The 21,866-nt window shown below is 50.4% G+C and overlaps 6 protein-coding genes and 1 pseudogene across 7 annotated transcripts, besides 1 other annotated feature; 5 read left to right on the top strand and 2 right to left on the bottom strand.

The window, feature by feature from the left end:
• Window positions 1-211: 211 nt before the first annotated feature.
• On the top strand, window positions 212-837 carry NCS54_00348300 (Hypothetical protein; the record flags this gene model as incomplete). Its single annotated transcript, XM_053149053.1, has 3 exons — window positions 212-291; window positions 344-541; window positions 594-837. 3 exons carry the CDS (start codon window positions 212-214, stop codon window positions 835-837), a joined length of 522 nt encoding a protein of 173 aa, XP_053005028.1.
• A 667-nt stretch (window positions 838-1,504) lies between these two features.
• On the bottom strand, window positions 1,505-2,307 carry NCS54_00348400 (annotated as a pseudogene). Its single transcript has 2 exons — window positions 1,794-2,307; window positions 1,505-1,683 (listed from the first exon to the last, which is right to left on the bottom strand).
• Window positions 1,505-2,307: a sequence feature.
• Window positions 2,308-6,891: 4,584 nt separating this feature from the next.
• Window positions 6,892-7,184, top strand: NCS54_00348500 (Hypothetical protein; the record flags this gene model as incomplete). The annotated part of the gene is made up of 2 exons (XM_053149054.1): window positions 6,892-6,992; window positions 7,040-7,184. The coding sequence occupies 2 exons, from the start codon at window positions 6,892-6,894 to the stop codon at window positions 7,182-7,184; spliced, it is 246 nt and encodes an 81-aa protein (XP_053005029.1).
• Window positions 7,185-9,262: 2,078 nt separating this feature from the next.
• On the top strand, window positions 9,263-10,435 carry NCS54_00348600 (Hypothetical protein; the record flags this gene model as incomplete). Its single annotated transcript, XM_053149055.1, has 1 exon — window positions 9,263-10,435. The coding sequence occupies one exon, from the start codon at window positions 9,263-9,265 to the stop codon at window positions 10,433-10,435; it is 1,173 nt and encodes a 390-aa protein (XP_053005030.1).
• A 1,057-nt stretch (window positions 10,436-11,492) lies between these two features.
• On the top strand, window positions 11,493-14,410 carry NCS54_00348700 (NACHT domain-containing protein; the record flags this gene model as incomplete). Its single annotated transcript, XM_053149056.1, has 2 exons — window positions 11,493-11,941; window positions 11,989-14,410. 2 exons carry the CDS (start codon window positions 11,493-11,495, stop codon window positions 14,408-14,410), a joined length of 2,871 nt encoding a protein of 956 aa, XP_053005031.1.
• Window positions 14,411-15,507: 1,097 nt separating this feature from the next.
• Window positions 15,508-19,270, top strand: NCS54_00348800 (G domain-containing protein; the record flags this gene model as incomplete). The annotated part of the gene is made up of 2 exons (XM_053149057.1): window positions 15,508-19,155; window positions 19,238-19,270. The coding sequence occupies 2 exons, from the start codon at window positions 15,508-15,510 to the stop codon at window positions 19,268-19,270; spliced, it is 3,681 nt and encodes a 1,226-aa protein (XP_053005032.1).
• Window positions 19,271-19,830: 560 nt separating this feature from the next.
• On the bottom strand, window positions 19,831-21,209 carry NCS54_00348900 (Hypothetical protein; the record flags this gene model as incomplete). The annotated part of the gene is made up of 2 exons (XM_053149058.1): window positions 19,831-20,968; window positions 21,019-21,209. 2 exons carry the CDS (start codon window positions 21,207-21,209, stop codon window positions 19,831-19,833), a joined length of 1,329 nt encoding a protein of 442 aa, XP_053005033.1.
• Window positions 21,210-21,866: the final 657 nt, after the last annotated feature.

The raw sequence follows: 21,866 nt of genomic DNA on the forward strand, positions 1-21,866 counted from the left end.
GCTGCGCCGCATCCTTTGGGGGTGACAATGGGAAGATTGCCTCGGCTGCTGCAGGGGGTGGAATCTCCTCATTGTAACCGGGCGAACTCAGGCGCCAAGAAACAGTGGTCTCACACCTTATAAACCAGTTAATAGCCGTTGTTATACCCGTGCTTAAATTGGTCTCTAACTGCACTGCAAGCCCACCTGACCCCATTTATTGCGATTGAAAATGGCCTCAACTGCGGCAACCTCAACGACTTCTGGCATTGGACCAGCTAAAACGGTGCCCGCAGATCTCATTCAGACAGAGTACGCTCCGCCCACCTGCCCCCTAAAGCGCGGCCGGCTAAACAATGCACAGGGACAATACCGTCTCAGTGCCTACGCAATTCCCCAATAAGGTGGCACCAGGGAATGAATTGAAGATCGATAACGCTCCACCCCCTGAAATGGTGACGCCTCTGAGTCGATTGGGAGAGAGGCCCGAATTTATCGATTGTCCGTTCTGCAAGAGACGGACCGAAACAACTATTTCGAAAGAAGGCAGCGATACTCAGTGGTAAGAATGACCACGAATATTGACGAGACAAGTGACTAATACCTAGTTAAAGTCTCCTTTCAGTCCTTTGCTGCTTAGTCTGCATCTGCCTAGCTTGTCTTCCCAGTCTTGCCGGATGGGCCGAAGATATCCACCACAGTTGTTCGAACTGTAAGAGGAGGGTTGCAACTAAGCGCCACAGCGGCACAACTCAAGTGTATGCTTCTGATCCGGCGGTCCAAGTGCCTAGCAACTACGCGCCAACACAAGCGATGTCAATGCCTCAAGCTTCTACGGAACAAAAGCTCTCATCATGATAGGATGGCCGAAGGGATAGGAAAAGGGCAGTTGATATTACAGATGCACGCTGACTTGAAGATTCGCATGAGGCGAGACTCTGAGGGCGAATTACCGGTTCTTTGTTAATGTTGAAGCCCAGTCCTTGAGGGATAACTAGCCAGAAGACCGAGGGTGGAGGGAGGCATACTGAAATAAATTCAATTTGTAATGCATATCCGAGAGACTGTACTTTCCATGGTGCATAGGAGTTCTCACCGTTCCTTAAATATGACCTGGAGCGATTCGAGTGTTGGCCGTGAGTTGCTTGTAATGACCAAGTACGCATTTGGAGCTTGGCTGGGGGAAAGACTACAATCGCAAAGCGAGCTAGTGGGTCAAGCCTCATAGCACTTGGCAGATACAAGGGATGTGTTTCACGATAATCTGCTCAGTTCCCATCTATCTAGCCTGGTTCAAATCTCGACTCCTAACTATTCGCCCGAGTTGACTGGGCTGTGTGCTGACGCTCGATGTGGTCCCCGGAGAACTTCTCCACTAGTTCTTGTATCTCCTCGATCAAGCTGCGCCATTGTGATTATTGAGTGTTTGGAGAAGTAAATAGAAGTGGATAAGTACGTACGTTGTCCTGAAGTGTGGGATCTTTGGGTAAAGAGCCGAGTCGTGGATAATCACGCGACTACCATGTCAAGTTAGCAAAACAAGGGCGATAGGTCGACGCGGAAGAGATATCACCAACGTGGAGTAGAGGGCGTTTCTGGCTTCCCAGTCATTTTCGGGCTCGGATTTCGGAAAGTGTTCGTGATAACTCTTAAGACATTCCTTTGCCCAGACATTCCGCAAGAGGCGCAGGGTTGCAAGCTCATCTAAGTCCCTGTCGTCAGTTGCGGTGGATCAACGCAAAGAAAAAGACAGTTCGTTTGAACTGATTCGACGAGGAGACGGGATGAAGAGAGGCCAAACGCAGATCACTTACACTCATTGTGGCCCCAAAACGCCGATGCATCAAACAATAGAGGATTTTCAGACTCAGCTTGAGTAGACACGTTCCCGAGCCATAAGTCACCGTGGAGAAGCACAGGCTTGATGCTTCTCCCGCCTGTCTCCAGTGGTCGAAGCAGTCTCGGGATGACCGTGTCGAAGAATGGGCCTGAAAGCTGTTGTAGCTCCTCACTTGGTCCTCTCGCCTCCTCCTCAAGTTTCAGCATGTGCCGCATCCCTCTAGTATAGAATTCTTCCCATGTGTCGGTCCACGTGTTGTCCTGCTCAAGCGTCCCATTATATGTAGCCATGTGGAAGCCGAATTTGCCAGTAGGATTCGCGTCGATGCTGCGGGTGTGGAGTTGAGCAACCGCGTCGGTGAAGAGTGGGATCGAGAGCTCGTCTTTGCGAAGATGATGAAAAGAGAAGAGAATACCACCTTGATAGACAAGGCGGCCATCCCGTTTAACTAGGGTCAAGGATTCTATGACTGTGCTGTTTCCCACAAGCTCTAAGATCCGGTCAAACTTCTTGGTCTTTCCTGGTTTCTGCAGATTATGGGAGTCCTAGACCTTCCAGACGGACGTCGAAGACGCCCAGCGCCTTCAACTGTGAGAGTTTTTGCGTGCTCCGAGTGGTAGCTGTGGCGATTGCCCTGCTTCAATAACAAGGTTGACAGTGGTCCTCCGCGTCGGCCCCCAACCTACCTGCGTCGTACTTTTCACTTATGGCTCATTCCGAATGCGAAGAACGCAAAGAGCTAGAATGACACGACAGCTCGCAAACAATATGACATGTTCTTGGGTTTATTCAACGGCAAACTAAATCATCATGCCTGTACTAAAACCGATACCTACTTGTAAAGCTTTGAGATACTCTTTAACAGTTCATCCTCTCATCCAGCCATTGCCCTGCCGTCAGCACATGCGAACAGCCTCGAACTGTTTCCATCCACATACTCTTGTGCTTTAAGGCTGTATTGGGTCCCAAACAGGTGACCGATCCAGTCTGCGCCGCGGTTGATGAAGAGCGACGATTTTTCGTGTAGATAGCCGCGATCTCGTAGGATGTCCTCCTGAGCCGTCCTCAGTACTCCAAGCTGTGCCACGAAATCCCTCTCATTGGCGAAATGCTCGGTGCAATTAACGCGTTCACACAAAGGGGTTCTGTTTCCCAAGACATCCGTACCCATCCAGTCGATGCTTGGATTCCCGAACGTGAAGACGTTCAGCCGAGCCTTCATTGCATCTCGATGCAAATTGTTCCTTACAAAATTTTGCAAAACAAGCCTCAACAAGAGGCACCCCTGGGAGTAAGCAATCATCACGATATTACCATTAGAGCCTTGATTTTGCAGCGCGGCAGACAATTCATCGCTCAGAGCCCTCTGGGCGGCCATGCTGCTCGGTGTCCTTTCAATGAGACCGTTTGGCGGTCCACCGACGTTTCTCTCTCCCGCACACTCGATCAAATCCCACAGGATACCGTCGCTCCTGTTGAAAACGCCCCGGATATCCCTGTTGAATGTGTCTCGCAACTTTTCGCAGTACAATTGAAGCCAGAAATATTCTCCACAAATACCATTAACGAAAAGCCATTGCTCGCCGTGATTGGGGGTGTTGTCGGGGGCTCTGATCGTGAGTGCTGGTGGAAGTATGACTGTTCCATTGTTGCCAAAGTCGCTCCTCAGAGTTGTGTTTATGGGGAGCTGGTCGAGAGACTTGTCTTGCTTGCCCATCAAAAAGATGTGAGCGAGCGATTTAGCTAGGCGTTGTAGCTGACAAATCACAGTATGCCTGTTCATCGCCCTCGTCAGGTCCAGTTCGTTGTAGGGGTTGTATCTCCCGTGTGGGTTTTCACCGTTCGGACTGCCATCCATCGAAAGTGCCGTAGCATAGAGTTTTGCTGGCTCTATTAGGCCGACCAGAAATAAGGCCAAATCGTATTTGCGTTCCAGTATGAATGCCAGGGTCCCTCGATTGGCGCCATTGGTGAATATGTCTCTCCATATCAGGAGCGCCTGCGCAAAGTCTGTCTGGCCAATTGCCATGAGGGTGCATTTCATGACTTCGAAGACCACATTCTTCACAACATTTCCCGCCCCTTTGCAGAAGATTGTTGTTGTCGCCTCCAGGATGGTGTTTGCCTCTGCCTGACTAACTGCCTCCTCAGTGCGCCGCGTCACTTGAGACAGCAAGCTTCTGAAACTACCATTGTGTGCCTTGGGTAATATGTCTTCGACGATGGCCAGAGTCTGATTTGGGTCAGCCAGCGCTTGGGCAGCCCAGGTAGCAGCTCCTATCGCCCAGCGAAGTACATCTCTAATAACAACAACCATGTCTTTAACCATAGGCAGGTCGCCCATTCTCTTTGGCAAGTCGCCCATTCTCTTTGCAGGACAGTGGCGGAATAAAAAAAAATGGTCTACTGGGAGCGAGGATGACGAAGAGAGCTAAAGTGAGAAAATTGTAGAAGTTGGTTTGGTAAGAATCCTTGCTGACTTGTGATATCATGACAGAGAATATGTTAAGCAAATAAGGGCAGGCTGAGAGCGCGTTGAATCTTATAATTCTGTTAACACAAAATAGCTCGAGAGATGATACCTCACATGCCATTTCAGTAGGGCTAGATCTGACGCTACTATGTCCACTGATAGGCCCGAAGGCGTGCATAAACCAGGATTGCGTTTAGCATGTGAAAGACATCTTAGAACACGACGTCGCATTACCTGTGAAGATATGTAAGCTCCTTCCAGCTGAGCGAGTACTCTCGCTACTCCCTATGATTCGTGTATCTCGTCTAATTTGGCTGCCCGTGAAGTTGAGCAATATAGCTGTTAACAAGGGCCACATCAAGGAGGAAAGTCTAGGTTAGTGCCTGCCACGAGCCCCGGTACAATCAGCCGAAGGCTGAGAGTCCGCGGGCCAAGCAATTATTTACAACCATTACATTATTTACGCACTGGAGCAATTTTTGCAACGTTTCTTCTTGTCGTGAGCAGAATCACCTAGAATTATGCAGAGCCGTGGTTATGTTGTAGGGATTCCGTGTAAGAACCTGTCGTCTTCGAAGCTGCTGATCCCTCATCTTTATCTTTAAGAGTCTCTTTACAGTTGCCCTAGCTGGGTAGTAGATGAAGCTACCTGGTGTCGAGAACCAACCGGCAAGAGCAATTATGGCAACTATCCAGCGGCGTTCGTTTTTAGTCAAGAGCGTATAGGGCACAACTGGCTCAGCCTCTAGACCCGAGGAGCTAAGCACGGTAGCCATAGTGATGTCGGTTGGAAGGCCGTCCGATCTTTCTATGGAACACTGTTGAACTTGGTAGTGGTTTAATGGGTAGGCTGCCGCTGAAATGTGCCTGTTGGTTGCGAGAACGCCAAGCTATACACCAAGCCATCCGGGCTTGACAAGGGAAGGCAAACACGCCTTCCACTCAGACATAAATAGGCCAAAGAAACAATCGACCACGCTTGGCTGCCATTTTAACAGCTTATCTGTTATCTGGGGCCTTATCATCCAAAGATTATCGATCCTGTGGATGTGATATCGCGCCAGCTCCCTGACAGCTACCTTTTTGTCTTTACTGTTTTTTCATGTTTTTTTCAGTTACAAGGACATCGTAGAGAAGAACATAAGTGGTCCATTTTGTGTTTTCTTTAAAGGAGCATCGATCCTGATGCGGTTTCATTTAAACGCCTAACCCTGCACGTAGTTGACACCACAATGAATGGGTGCTTCGCGAATAGGCTCTGGTACTAACATGTGAACTCAGCGACAACTAGTGAAAAGTGTGTAGGGCATAACTGGCTCGGCCCCTGAAGTCAGGGAGCTGAGCATAGTAGACAAATGATATCAGTTGCAAAGTCGTGTTATTTTGTAGTGAAATAATCCGGCACTTAATAAGATGCCGAAGACTATGGGTGGTGTCTGTTACATCCCTGGCTTGACAATAGAATGCAAACAGTCCTTCGGCGCAAGGAAGAGACCCTACACTACCGCAAGCAGCACTGAGAAGTAATCGACAACAAAATTCAGGCATGTTCACTGCTTTCTTTTATCCAGTGGCTATCCCCAAAATGTTCTGGCTCTTATTGTAATTAACCAACACAAAGCTAGCTGTAGAACACAACAACTATGCAACATGGGAAAAATGAAAGATAAGATATATTTCAACATGTATCATGGCAACTTGGGTCATATGCGCAACTTCATGCTCCCTCTTCTCCGCCACCACGTGGCTGATGGCATTGCCAGAGCTCCCTCATTTCTTTCCACCGTCTCCGTAAAGAAAGCCCGTCGACTCCTGCTCTTCAGCATGCCAGCGTGTCGCTCAACCCTCGGTATTGATGTGGACTCTATTAGCAGGCTCGGTTCTAAAGATACTTGGGTTCTGCGGAAGGAGCAATGTACCACAAACTAGAACGTTGGGAAACCGTAAGTATGCCAAGCAATGGGTTACTGCGCCACTTGGTGCTGATGAAAAATGTGCCTCGTGGGTATATGACTGGTTGCGTTGGGCGGAAGACGTGGTTTCGGTGCGACACCTTTGATGGATTTGTGGCTAACCCACTATTATTCCCGAACCATGCGATATGTCAAAGTCAGGCTGTATTGACCTCTCTTGTTCCGCGCTGGGGCAGTCACTTCCGCTTCACGCAGAGCCTGGTGGCGTCGTGATTCTGCCTTGGTGCTGCAAGACCCCGCTGTTAGTCGCTCAGCCGCAATGCCTTAACTCCCATGTCGGCGAATGTGCAACGAATTGCAAGCAAGACACACCAGTTTATAATTCCTCTGAAGGGTGGACACGTAGTGCCCAGTCACTCAAGGGGATTGAAATTTTTCGTAAAAAAATGATAGGTCTACCAGGCTGTGAGGACGTAAGCCATTGAGCACAACAAAAACCAATCTACACTGCATCATATGATAGTTTCGTCGCTCACTCTTTCTAGATGTTCTTCATTCCTCCTCGAATATCACAAAAAGGCAGGCCGTGGAGCCACTAACGACTGGCAGGCGCTGCTTGCTCGCCGGTTGAAATCGAACTATCAAGATTCATCCAGGCTTATTCGCCGATGACATACACGATCAAGATGTTATTTTGCGGACTATTCATTCTGGCAACATGCGCGTCCTGCGTCGCAGCTGATTCCGGTGATGATTTCTCCAACCACCTCTTTTCAGACCTAGTGCCGTATGTGAACTCGTCCATCTGGTCCAATAGTACACTGACGGAATAAGGCTGCTGGCGCTCTTCGGTGAACGAGTCACCATGCAATTCATGAGCCAGTCCACGGGCTGGGCTGATAACATCATCCTCGCTATGGCTCCGTTGGGCATCATCACCATCATTGTTAGCGCCATCCGCGTGGGTGGCCCTTCGTAGTTGAAGGCGCTCGTCGGGCGGGCCAGGGAGAATGTTGCTGTTGCCGAAACAGAACTAATGTCTTCTACCTCGAACGAAGTGTGCGAGTTATGGAATGGCCATGATGTGGTGAGGTGTATGGGATCAGCTCCTATCTCAGAGTTCATCTGCCTAGTCCCTCGAGGCGAGGGAGGGGTAACACATACGAAGTCAAGGTGCTCAGCTTGGATGACGCTCTTGACAAAGGATATCTCAAAAGAGTGGTAAGTAAATTCGATGGGTTATTCGGGAAATTCGCTCACTCTATATTAGGGGACGGGGTCTTCGAAGCCTTGCGTCAGTCACATCGTCCAGCAATGTCAAGTCTCGAGGGAGGCGACTCAAATGGCTCATTGTCGGAGATCATCATCGTCCATAATCAACGCGACGCTGCCCCTAATATCTCACTCAACTGTCATAATGAAATTTGGGGAGGAGAATTGTATTTGGCAGCCGCCTTTGCAATGGCTCTACAATCTGCCGTTCTGCTCTACTCTGGTTTTGTCGCATATCGCCTCAACTTTCTCAAGGAAGATTCTTCTATTCCGAGATATGCCTTTCCTTGTACCGCTGTCGGGATGCTGGTCTTGGTATTAGGACTACTGATATGCTCACATGTCGTCGAGAGTAGCACCGAAGAGGACAGATACCGCCCAATGCAGGGAAGGGCAGCGCGACTGGTATGGCTGCAGCAGCCCAAGACGGTCAGTGACCAGATTTTCGACTGGCACGCCATATTTCCAAGGCATGAGCGGTCTGAAATTACGACGTCAAGTCGAAAGGCCAAGGTGAAGGTGAAGTCGAGTCGAGCAACCCGTGGGACCATGAGCCACGAAAGAGAGAGCAATGCACGCGAAAAGGACCATGACCTAGGTACAGTTTTGGAGAAAAAGGCTTTTCACGGCGCAATTGCTAGCCTCTGCGGGTTCATCGTACAATTCGTTGGTCTGCGCGGGATGCACTGGTCAGTGTCTGTTGGTCAACTCGGCGCAATTCTCACCATGACGGCCGTTAGAGCTCTAATCCGCCGTGGTCTCGCACAGCCTCCAGATGACAAGCTTCTTGCAGCTGGGTTCGAACTCGAGTGGCTTTCTTTGGCATTATGGGACTCGGAAAGAATCTGGTGGCCATTCTCCGGATTTGGCGTGTTGGAAGAGAAAATGCTCGTGGGCTGGTGGCCAATGACAGGTGGAAGTCGACACACGTACTCACCTTTTCGGGAGATGACGGCCCAGAAGAGTCCACAGTCCAGGACCCATCAAGCAATGATAATCCGGAAAGATCTTGGCAATTTGGCCTGCTGGCCCGCGGTTGTGGCAGTGGAAGCTGCGGCTCTTGCACGAGCAATCAAGATCATAATGGACACCCTGCTTGGCTCTTCAAGAACCAATGAATGGACATAGTCCATGCGAACACACTATCTCGAAACGGATAGTGAGTCAACGGTGCATTTTAGCTTGCGGTGCGGAGACACAGGAGGCTTGGAATCAATGACCAGCGAGCTTGAAGCTGCACTTTCGTTGTGGCTCTTCTCTGTCAACTACTACGAGACGAAGCAAGAATCAGGCACGAGACACAGCCAAACGCCGGTAATGTCGTCGAGCCAAGATGCCTCTGCAAAACTCCAGCCTCCGACTCTTGGGCGAACATTGGAGGGGTCTCCATCGAGATCTCGGCTGGTGGATGCCCGATGATGCAACGAGGATCCTCAAGGTTCAAAAATGTGATCGATCGAAAGAAACTGTAACCGAAGACACCCAGAGATTACTTGATGTGCAAGATCACCGAATCGTTGGGTGCGGTTCCCTGGCACGTAGCGGACTGCTATCTTTCAACACCCGCTTTCAAAGCTCACCACTACCGAAATCTCATGCAGATGTCCTTCCGGATGAGCCGATCTCCACCCTTCCCGATTCATGCCTAGCTGTTGAGACTTTTGTTCCTCTCCAGCTACTCTACGCCCAAGACATGTTTGCATCTCTCATGCGGTTTTTGGCCAGAAAAATGCCAAGTCCTATTTCCGACGGGTCTGATGTTTTCTACGACAGCCGAGCAGCAGCATGAATTGGGACTCATTTAAGCTACGTAACGACAGGCTGACAAGGCTTGTCCAGGAGATTTCAAACACTGGGCTTGGCAGTGTAGATGAGATTTACGTCAGCTTGATACCCGCTCTGAGCGCCGAGAACAAGCTCCCAGACCCCAGCGCCGTCGTCGAACTGGCCCACAAACATGCTAAGCGTTACCTCGTGCAACAAGACTGGAAAAAAGCATTTAAACCATACCTCTGGTTATCCGATATCGCACGAAGCTTCCCCAAAGACAGTGTACCCAGTGTGAGAAGCATCGCTGTCTTGCTAGAATGCGTAAGGATCATGACGCAGGAAATTGAGATGAGGGGCCACACGGATGAGGATGGAGTGTTCGACCCCTTGGTCAAGGCGAAAAGCAACATTGAATTTCAGATCAAGCTATGGCTCGAGTCTAACGACAGCCTCACAAGCCAGACCATTTTGTCACATCTCATGACATTATACAACGAGCAAGGCCGGAAATGGAGATGGGACTCCTGGGAGACTAGTCAAGATCCCACAACAATACCAAACACGACCACAGATTACCCTCATACATTCGGGTTTAGTCGGTTGCATCGGTTATGTCAGGAAGGCCGACAATTGGCCAACGAAATAGGAATGACGGCGCTGAATCCAGGGCAGAGCGTTAAACAGCCGGACGTGATGAACTGGACGCCACTCCACTACATCGCAGTCAATGGAGGTGCCAGATCTGTCGAGCTGCTGCTTGGGCTGGACGCTGATGTCCATGGCCGAGATCTTGTGGACTGGACACCGTTACACTATGCCTGCCAGCGTGGAAACAGGTCGACGGTGCGCAGTCTTCTTCGGGCTGGTGCAGATGTGCACCTCCGTGGCATAGACGGAGTGAGCTCTTTGCAGTGTGTGGCCATGGGTGGTCACGCCGATGTAGCCGAGCTTCTCATCAAGGCTGGAGCAGCTCTTGATATTCTGGATAACGCTGGGAACACATGGCTGCATTGGGCCGCATACAATGGGCACAGCAAGTTTATTGAAGACATGAAACCTAGGTTACAGGCCCTCGAAACGAACGGAACCAAGATCAACGTAGAGAATCACGCAAGAAAGGAACCTTTGGATCTTGCAATCAGACGCGGACATGAAGCTGTCATACGGCTGCTCAAGGATATGGATTGACAGGTGCCGGTGGGGGGAGAAGGACGCTCTGGCGGAGGTAGTGATTAGAAATGGGTTGCTATTGTTCTAGGCATAGTACTAGTCAAGATATGTTAATGAAACGGTAATGTGTTCTTTATTATAGTTAAAGCCCGACCATCGATGGGATAACTGAGCCAGAAGACCGTTGATGAAACGGACATGATTTAGGTGCTCTCCAAGCAGCGTTAATGTGTAAGCAGGAGTATGATTAAAAACCGAGAAAGATATTAAATCAATGGGTCACAGGAATGATGATGCACGACTACGCGGTGTTTGTGTTAATGGAAGTGGAATTGTTTATTTCTTAACTGAAGAAGGAAGTAAGTCTAACCATAGCTAGGAAAAGGTAAATTATGAATAGCCCTGAGAAGGGAAAGCGCGAGGGACGTTTTTTCTACCCGCAAGTCCCCACGATGGCGATGGGTATATAATCCCCTAATCGAAACTCGGCGCCAATCCCCCTTACTACACCAAGTGCATCAACACTTGGCGATCTTCCGTAGTATAGTGGTCAGTATGCAAGCTTGTCACGCTTGAGACCCGGGTTCAATTCCCGGCGGGAGAGAGATCCAGCCACCTGTGTTACACAGGATTCATTTTTTGGTGTTTTGCTCCTTGATCACCTACCCCAGAGTCGCTCTGCCGCCAACAAGAACGTTGTGAACATTTTCAAGTCTTGGGTTAATAGATCTTACCTATTTCTTTACAGGAGCCGTTGGCAAGATCTCCCTAGCGTGTAATCTGGTGTGTTTTAGACCCCCTAGCATCCCAGCCTAGTACTATCTTGGGTTTCATTATGGGACAACAGCTACTCCATTCTCAGCACAGAAGGGAGAGCCATTGTGCTCAAGTCATGAATTCAGCCTTCAAATATGCCTTTCTTTACATTGAAGGGGCTTAGCTGGACAACCCCTGTTCATGTGGGGGGCTTGGCTCATCAGCCTCACCAGGCTGCGCTTTTAATCCTCTACTCTTTGCCGACCAACGGCTGAACCATGCCACTCTTCCCATTGTTTTGACCTCATCTTAGTCCATCATGGACCCCATAACCGCCCTCCAGACGGCATCCGCCATCATCGGCATCGTCGACTTTGGCACTCGCCTCCTCTCCAGCACCTACCAAATCTACCATTCGGCGTCTGGTCACACTGCGCGCGAAGTGGGGTTGTCAACCCTGTCGGAAGAGCTGAACGGCCTCGGGAAGCAACTTCAAGATCGCCTTCCAGCAGCGTCCAGTGCAGCCTCTGCCTCGGACAGGACTCTGCAGAACCTCTCGGCGCGATGCGTCGAAGCCAGCAACAAGCTACATTCGGCCATTCACGATTTGCAGGCAAATCGGTCTGGAAATGGCAGAATCAGTATAGCCGCCAATAGTTTCGCATCTGCCCTCAAGGCAGTGTGGAATAAGGGCGAGATTGAGTCTTTGAGGGAAGAATTGACAGAGCTTCGTTCCCAAATTACCTTCGCGGCCATTATTTCCGTCTTGTAAGACTTTCACACACAATTCAAGCATCTGCCTAATACAATCATAGGTCGGAATCAAAACAAGATGGTCGGAGACACATTGAGCTGAGGGACCGACTAGATCATATCACCAAGCAGCTCGCCGGCCGCGACGACAACGCTCACCAGTTCGCCAGGGAGCTCGCACTGATAACAGCACTGGGCAACTCAAGTGACATGATCCCTAGGCAGACCGATCTCCTTGACATCCTCTGGGGTATAGACTGGAAGTCATGGGCAACCCACTGCGAGGGAAACCTGTTCATGGACTCCCACTCAGCCCCTCATACCCACGCCGCTGGCCTCTCCATACAGATGAAGATCTTGGGAGATCTCTCGTTTCGGGAACTCAACTCCAGAAAGGAGGCCATTCCTGAAGCATATGCCAGCACCTGCAGCTGGATCTTTCGGGATTCAGAGACGGACAAGAACGGCGAGCAGCTGGGGTGGTCAAGTTTCCCAACGTGGCTGAAGCAGAGGGATCAAGAAATCTACTGGATCACTGGAAAGCCCGGTTCCGGCAAATCCACGCTGATGAAGTACATCACTGAGAATCCAGAGCTGCAAACTCACCTTCAGGAATACGCGGGAGACCTCCCCTGCTTGAAGGCCGGCTTCTTCTTCTGGAACCCAGGTTCAGAGATGGAAACGTCACGAGAAGGCCTCCTTCGGACACTTCTTCACCAGTGCTTGCAAGCCAGACCAGACCTCATCCCTGCTGTGGCACCTCGTCGATGGGCACTTTACAATTTACGGGGAGGCGAAACCTTTGCGCCAGGGTGGGGCTGGAAGGAGCTGAAGGAGTCATTTGACATTCTCTGCTCATTCCACGGACAAGACTTTCGATTAGCCTTCTTCATCGACGGCCTTGATGAGTTCAAAGAGTCTGAAAAATCTCCCGATCTCCTAATCAGCTGGATACGCCATACGGCAACACAATATGGCATCAAGATATGTGTCTCAAGTCGCCCCTGGAACGTATTTGCGGATGCATTCGGGACAGAACCCTCTCTCACAATGCAGAGTCTCTCAAAGAGGGATATTGCCCACTTTGTCCGCACAGAGTTCGACAAAAGCATCGCGTTCCAAGAGCTTAAGGAAGTCTTTCAAGATGAAGCAACGTCGATTATCAAGGAGATCATCGAAAAGGCCCAGGGCGTGTTCCTTTGGGTTAGCCTCGTCGTCCGCAATCTCCTCTCAACCCTGGTTGACAATCCATCCTTAGCCGACCTCAAACGAAAGCTCGCCGAGATCCCCAGTGACATCGCCGGGCTGTACAATGCGATATGGCTATCCATCCCAGTCGAGAGACATTGTCGGTCGTCTAAGATCTTACAGATCTGCGTCGATTCATTGGAACCCTGCAAGGCAGAGGTCATGTGGCTTGCCACCGAGGAAAACCCCAACCTGCAAGCCATCACCAATCCGGGGATCCACAATGTCATGAAGCGAGTCCTCGACGGCCATACAAGAGGCATATGCGAGCTGGTACAGGACGGAGTGCAATTCCTCCATCGGTCAGCGGCAGACTGGGTCAAAGAGGATTCAACGAGAGCCGAAATCTGCTCCAAAGCCCCGCCAGACTTTGAACCAAGCCTCAACTTACTAGAAGCCCACATTCAGTACCAGGCAGTGATGAAGGCATACAGTTTTTCAACAGCCCTCGAACCACTTGACTTAGTCCGGATCCTGTTCAAATGCATAACCAGACTCTACAACGTCGCCAGCGCAGACAGGATAAGCCAGCTCAGCGTCCGGCTCATTCAAGCCACGGACAATGTTAATAAGCTGGGATACGAAATCGCTGTCCAACGCCGAAGGTTTCCTGAATGGCAATCGGCAACCCGGTCAAAAGACTTGACACTGGAAAGATGGTCAACTAAGCATTGGCTCAAGGTCCAAGGCGGAGAAAGCCTCGAGGCCGAAAACTGCTTTGTCGGATTCGCAGCCACCGCCGGCTTGGTCGACTACGTCAAAAGAAAAATAAAGGACGATCCCTCCCTCCTCATCCCAAAGAAAGGCAGAATTTCCATCCTAGAGAACGCCATATTCGGGCACAATTTTAATATGGACTTTGTCAGGTTTGCCTCCCCATCTGAGTACTCCTACGGGACGGGCAGACTCGAGATCATCCGGTTCATCCTAGAGACGAGTCCGCACTGGTACGAGACGGCTCACGGCAAGCCGATAGTCGAGGCCGTAGCCAGTCGCAAGTCGACGGGCGAAACCTTCAAGGCACAAAAGTGGTTTAGGGAGGTGCGTGAACTGCTGGAAGAATTCGGGTACGAGTCCTCCAAGCGGTGGAGGCGCAAACGAAATCAAGGAATATTAGTTGGCCCAATCAACAAAACCGGTCACAAAACGACTAGGCGCCTCAGGGGGTTCAAGAATGAACTGGGACACTATTTTGGCAAATTTAGAACAGCAACGCGAGAGGCAGATAGTAATTAGAAGGCCGACAAATTGGCATTCTTCTTCCACTCTTTTGAAAGCCTCGCGGAGTTCATGAAAAGCAATTTCTCAGCTAAGAGTGTCTGAAGTCCCTACCTTATTGTCTGGTCTGATGAATTGATTTTAGAACTTGATTCCGGATGAGCCGCGCTTTTGAAAGACGCGATTTTGATGGCCACGAGCTGATAAGTGTGAAGCTGCTCCTGGGATATGTCATAGACGTTAACTATTGGCCGAGTGGGCTGTTAATTGAACAGGGGAGAGGCGAGGACAGCCGTGGTCGGACCCCATTGTCATGGGCTGCCTCGTGTCGGCATGAAGCCATCATCAAGCTTCCACGGATGATCCGGAAAATGTGACTTGGCAAATGGTTGCGCCCGCTTTGTCTCTACAAGGGTAGCATCTTGCCATGATTCCGCTGTTAAAAATTGAAACACACGGTGTTACCACATGAAGCCCGGATGTTTGCACTGCCACAACGGATCCCCCTTTGGGACGAAAAATGATACGGAGGCTTCACAGCCTGGGGACTAAGCCCGTTTGGTAAGCTGCTTCCCGCCCGCATCGTTTCAGGTGTAGGAAGCTAGCAACCAACATGCATATTTGTGTAAGTCAAACCAACAACTCAAAGTTTATCAACACTATAGTTAGCAAACTGTAGGCCTGTTGGTGTTGGCCATCCGATGAAACTGCATCATGTGGCTTTGTCTCAAAGTTTCAGCTCGCTTGCAAAATAGGAAGGCGGTATCCCCAAAGGAGGGTCGCGTAAGAGCCTGCCTTCACACCTTGGAGTTGGCCCCTTCATATTAAGGCAAGTCGAGTTCATCTTGTTACCTGCAATCGCTTCACTTTCCTGTATTCCCTTCACCTATCCTCAATCTCATTGTTTGTCTGCAGTTTCACCATCTACCGCCCTTGCATTGTATTTTGCATGCTTTAGTTCTCTTCCTCTGCATTCACTCTCATCGATTATCTTCACTCGTAGCATCTGCCTTTATTCATCATCTGCATATCCTCATACTCGATCATCCACTTCTGCCTCCCCTCAACGCAACTTCCGCATCTCCCCACCAGGAACTCTATATCTCATCGACAAAATGGCGTCTCCTATCCTCAAACGCCCGGCTCTCGGACAAGTTTCCGCCCTAGGGAGTCTCTACGATGCTCGCAGCGACACCTTCCTCCCATTGTCCCTATTCGATGAACCTCTTCCTCCCGATGCCGTGGAGACCACCCAGCACCAATCGCCCCACGCCAAAGTGGTCAATGGGGACACCTTCGCGGAGAAGTTCGATGCATGTGGCATCGATGGCGAGCTGGCCGTCAGCGTCCTAGCTGGACTTGCCAAGGTTGAGGGTTCCGGCCTCTACTTGTCCGACAAGCGCGACACGAACCATGCTGTGCAGTCTTCTCTACACTACGATTTCATCACTGTAGAAGAGAAACTCAATCTTACTGCCACTGGCATCAAAGGATGCGTCGCACTCAACCGTTTGGACGCTACTCACATCGTCACTGGTATTCACTGGGGTGCCCGCTACGTGTTCACCGCTAAGCAGCAACATGATCCCTCCAAAGACAGAAGCCAGGTTTCTAGCAGCCTAGAGGCGCAGATGTCTTTTCTCAAGACAGCAGGACTGTCACGAGTCGAAGATGAGACCTATACCCATTCTGAAACCTCTGTCGAACTGAGCGTCTTCGGAGACGACCTCGCTAAAGTTCCCTTCCTGGCCAACTTTGCCGACGCCCAGGATCTCATCGAGAACATGTCCGGCAATATCACCAGAGCTGGTGACGGGAAGGGCCAGCCACTAGTTTACGCCCTAATGCCGCTCTCTCTGCTCGCCGCGCTTCGGATACTTGACATCAAGGCTAACGTCACCTACCATCAGCTGGGGGCTGACTGCGCCCAAAGATGTGTGCAGCTATTTGACGATATCCGGGACGCAATCCAACGACTCAGCGACTATTTTGCTCGACTACAGACTCATCAAGCCTGTGTTCCGCCTGAACATATTGACTTCATTGCACAACTTCTTGCCAGGAGTAAAACGTTGGAAGTCATCCCAGAGGCTGACTTCGCGAGCCTAGTCAAGGCAGCCCGAAGCGGCGAGGTGACTGAGCAGCAACTTTGGAATCGGCTCACGGCATTCGTTGGAGATGTCTCGCCTCACAACATTCTGTCCTCCATGGCATACGAAGAGAAGATGGATTTCCAAGATCTTCTCATGCGCGAGGGAGCATACCTCGTCGGCTACGAGGGCCCGTCGGTATCCGCCTTGTTGCACGGGAATCCGTATGACGACGCGTTTGTCTTTTACTTCAACGAACATGTCCGTCATCATACCGATGTATGGGAGGAGAATCTTGCAGCATTCCTAGACATTCTGAAAGATCAGTCTCACCACAAACTCGCTATCGCTGTCGATCAGGACGCGGTTGACCATGACTCTCACGGCACTTCCTTGGAGAAGCCCTACATCTCGCACTTGCGGAGAGGACGAGTCATCAGTGAAGACCTCGTAGAGAAACGCAAGGTCTTGGCCGCCAACTGTGTGATGCGCGTTGCCGAAGACGCGCTAGATCCCTCCGTGAACGGCAAACCTCTCGACAGAAGAGCCGTCAAGATTCCCTGTCCACGCCACGGCTGCGACCAGAAGCTGCAATGCAACTGGATCTGTGGCTCTTGCCAGTCAGCAGTCGAGTACGGTGTTGCTGATGAATTGCTGTACTGCGACTGCGGAGCAAGCCCCTACCACAAGTGGGAGTTTCAGTGCAACGACCCGAAACACGGCTCAGACTGGGAGAAGTATGACCGTCTTGAGCTTCATAAAAAGCTCAAGGCGCTGGAGCCGTTCGAGGATCTCAACATCTTGATCCTGGGCGAAACAGGAGTTGGGAAATCGACATGGATCAACGCATTCCTTAACTACCTCTCGTACGAATCAATCGATGAGGCATTGAACGCTGAAGACCTGAAATGTGTCATTCCTTGCTCCTTTCAGACACAAACCGCCGTTGACGGCAGATTTGTTGAGACGGAAATCAAAATTGGCTCTAGTGAGTCAGAAAAGGATGGTTCTGGAGGTCAATCAGCCACGCAGTCGACCGAGGTGTATACCGTCAATATCGGCAAGACGCGTGTCCGCCTTATCGATACGCCTGGAATTGGAGACACCCGTGGTGTTGATCAGGACAACTCCAACATGAACGACATCTTGACCGTCTTGCGGACTTACAACAACCTTCACGGAGTTCTCATACTCTTGAAGCCAAATGCCGCTCGATTGACCGTCATGTTCCGATTCTGCATCAAACAGCTATTGACACACCTGCATCGCAACGCGGCCAACAACATTGTGTTTGGATTCACAAACACCCGTGGCTCCAATTACAAGCCTGGCGACACCTTCAAGCCCTTGAATGCCCTCCTGTCCGAGTACAAGGACGTCAGCATGGGTTTATTCGAGAACAATGTTTACTGCTTCGACTCGGAAAGCTTTCGATACCTTGCCGCCAAAAAGAAGGGCATTGACATTGGCCACTTGGAAGACAACCGTCGCAGCTGGGAATACTCGGTCGGAGAGTGTGAGCGGCTCGTTAAGCACTGTCAAGGCATCACTCCCCATCAAGTGCGCAGCACCATTAACCTCAATGAAACTCGCAACACGATTCACCGACTGACAGAGCCAATGACATTCATTGCTGAGAAGATCAGAGCGAGCATCGATGTCAACAATGATGCTATCAAGGAGCTTCGGGACTTTGAACTCACGCGGCAACAACTTCAGCAGCGCCTCTTCGTCCAAAAGGAGACTCTAACTTCGGAAAAAGTGGACAGACCGCAAACAGTCTGTACGCACGACGATTGTGTCGAGATTCGCACCGACTTCGAAGGCAAAACAGAGACTGCCACAACCATCTACAAGACGGTTTGTCACGAAGGCTGCTACCTACAGAGCGTCGATCGCAACAAAAAGGGTCACCCTGAATTGCAAAATTGCGCCGCGATGGGTCTAGCCGGCATGTGCAAATGTGGCCACTCTTGGATGGACCATATGCACATCTACTACAAATATGTGCCGACGACTTATCAACACCGAGATGCGGCCACAGACAGAGATCTCATCAAGAATGCCGATAATATCCAGCTCAGAGAGGAGGCAATCCGGATGAAGAAGGAAGCCATTGAGGAGTTCAAGCTTGAACACCAACAAGTCCAAGAAGCCGCCATCCAGTTTGGCTTCTTCCTCAAGAGGCACGCCATCACACCCTACAACGACGCCACCATCGAGTACATCGACATGCTCATTGACCAGGAGAGGCAGAAGATTAAGGTCGGGGGATCTGCTGAACGTCGTAGCAAACTTGAGAAGGAGAAAGCTGAGTACCTCCAAAGGGTGGAAGTACTGGAAAAGGCCATGAAGCAAGGCGACGAGTCCAAACTCCTAGACGACTCGGGTGTGGCACAGCTAGTCGAGAGCCTGTACGGCCTACCTCATTTCGGAGACGATCTCCGAAACATTGTCAACATTCAGGAGAGGGCGGCTGAGTCTACATATCGAGAACGGTCCTGCAATGTGTCAGGAGGGGCGCACTTCCGTCGTCAACGACAGAGAAACCAGACTCGAACTGCCGAACGACGCAACCCACATCTTGGAGAGGGACCGTCGGCTCCGATGAAAACTATTTCGTCTTATGAACCGATTCCTGGATCGTTTCCTAGGGAACCTACTGGAGGTACTGTCAGAGCGAAACCCCGTGCCCGCTCAGCAACGCCACATGAACCATCTCCGAGGCGGGGAGATTGGAGAAGTAATATCACAGGTCATATCACAGGACTTCTCCGGGGCATTTTGAGATGATACGCAAATGCCAGTTCAAGGCATACACCACCCACCCCAGACGTCTCCTAGGAGGGGATTTTCAGCGACCTAGGTGTGAATATCGCCACTGGCATTGAAGCATGTTGTTGACGAATGTTCCGGGATCGGGAACCGAGTGGTTGGTCTAGTTTAGAAGTCAACACGGTATTCTTTTTGTTCTGGATTTTCATGCGATCTTTCTGGCCTGCAGAGAATCTGTTGGGAGTTGTTAGGGTCTGGAAGATGGAAGCTGCCAAATGCTACATATAGGGTGAACTCGGAGTCACTGGAGCTCTTGATTTTCCGCTGGTCTGCGGGAAGAAAAAAGGTATTTTATAGACAGTATGAATCAAGCAAAACCTGTTCTTTGGAGTACATAGCTTGAGTGTGATGTTGTTCCCTAAGAGGCAGCTGGGACGGCTCAAGACGCTGTGCCGTTCAAATCGCCCAAGCTTTTTCTGTATCGATTACGAAGCGAACTCATACGATAAACATGATATCTTTAACGCGCATCTGCTATTCTAGGGGTATATCAAAAAAGGTCCAAATCTTCATCTATCTCAAAGACAACTCGCGCCAAATCATACTCCTCCCAAGCAAAATCAGAGTAATAGAAAAGCCAGCCAGGAATGAGCCAACACCACACATCCAGACAGTCTCGCTGACAGCATTCGAACTCCAGTGTCTCGTCGCCGCACTGACGATATCATCGGCGTTCAGAAGATCAATCCCTTCCCGAGCGAGAATCTTCCAGACATAGTTGCGGTACGAGATTGGCCAGCCAGGTAGCTCCCAGTATCGCGACATAAGATTCAGCCGCTTTGCATTCTGGATCTGGCGTCGCACGGTTTTGAGTTGGGAGGTGCTGAAACCGAACATGAGGGTTCCGATAGCCCTCCATAAAGACACCGAGGCGGTGTAGAATTCGTTTTCTTGGACGCCCAAGCAATAAGTGTCGTTTCTCTCGCAATATCCAGGACGACTCAGCAAATCAAGAGATGCGTCGAGAAAGACGTCATGGTACTGGCGCCACCGTTCCGGGTCCGCACCAACGTTCACGTCACGGCGCTTGACAATGTTTCCAGTACCTACTACGGTAATAGGGCCATACTGGAAAGTCTGATTTGTGACTGGTGAGAAAATCTTGTCGTGTCGGGACAAGTAGTTTCGCTCTCGGAGAGGCTGCAGCTGCTCGAGAACCAATGGCCAAGTCGTTACAGGATCGTCCTTGACATCGATGAACAGGATCAGTGTCCTATTCGGATAATTTGCAAAGACACCAGCAGGGTGCCTATTGGAGTCTGGAAAGACTCGTGAGCGCTCAGCGTTTATCGAGTCCAGGATCTGCAAGAGTGGATCGATGTAAAGAGAGCGGAGCGTCTTCTTTGGTGTCAAGTCCCACCAGTGGTGTCCGACCAATAGCTCATTTCCATCTTTGCTGCGCCAGACATCTGCTTCGACGCTCACACATCCCACCGATAGAGCAGAAAATAAAGGACGAGGTCTCAAGTAGTCGTTGTGGGAGTGGACCATGGCGGGTGAGACGTGGGGGGACAGTTGCTTAACCCATCGTGTGGCGCTCTCTGTCGAATTTTCGGTATCCTCGAAAGGGTCGGCTAGTGAAAGACCAGAAGACTCGTAGGCGTGTACAAAGTAGCGCTCGATTCCAAACACCACGAGAGAAAAGGTCACGCTACGGAGGATGTCAGGTGTCGTGTAAGTGAGGAAGAAGGCTGAACTTACCCGACCAACCCCGTGACTATCACGACCGTCCACCCCAAATTCTTCCACACTTTTCTAACCCCAGAAACTCGGGACTTGCGCCTCGTTGGTTCAACCTCTGCCTGCCATGGTTCTGGGCTTGATGATCGAAGTGGCTGGTATTCTGTGTCGTTCTCGTGACCTTTGCCACACAACATTTCGGCGACTTTCATGCTGATGTGCAGCGTGAACAGCAAAAGACAATACCACGAGGTTAAGGAAAAGAAAGAAAAAGCCGCAAGGAAAACAGAAAACGAGACAAGCGAAAATTCGAGATATAGCTTCCTTCATGTGCTATCTTGATCATGTGTGCGGTTGGTGTCGTTGAACTAGCGTTGGTGGTCGTATTAAAGCCGAGCTACAACGCACGTGGTTCCACTCACACGGTCGGGTTCGGACCAATCCTGGCTTTCCGCTCAAGCACGAAGGTCCAGAGCGGATTTATTGATGGTCGTGGGAGACGCCGGAGGGTTGCGCCAAGTCTGTGATTAATGATTGACCGCTCCTCGATGTTATGTCCCGGTAATTCCCTCGTCTAGCTAGACATGCTTCATCTGCCGCGCCTGGCGATCATGTCTGTATCCCGTCTTCGGTTAGACAGGGTTGCCGGATAAATGATGCGTGATAAGATTGTATGTCACTGGGTGCTCGACGGTCAACTGAACGGGGCGGGCAAATCATGAAAGGCGTGAGGCTTGAATGTGAAAACGCGCCATATAATAGGTCGCCCACAGTCGTTAATAAAGTGTTTCGACATATTATTAAGTATTGTGCTTATTCCATGATCCAAGGAAAGTAGGCTATGCGTTATTTGACTGGCCAACATGTAA

The sequence above is a fragment of the Fusarium falciforme genome, chromosome 3 (assembly GCF_026873545.1).
Source record: "Fusarium falciforme chromosome 3, complete sequence".
Classification (NCBI taxonomy): Eukaryota; Fungi; Ascomycota; class Sordariomycetes; order Hypocreales; family Nectriaceae; genus Fusarium; species Fusarium falciforme.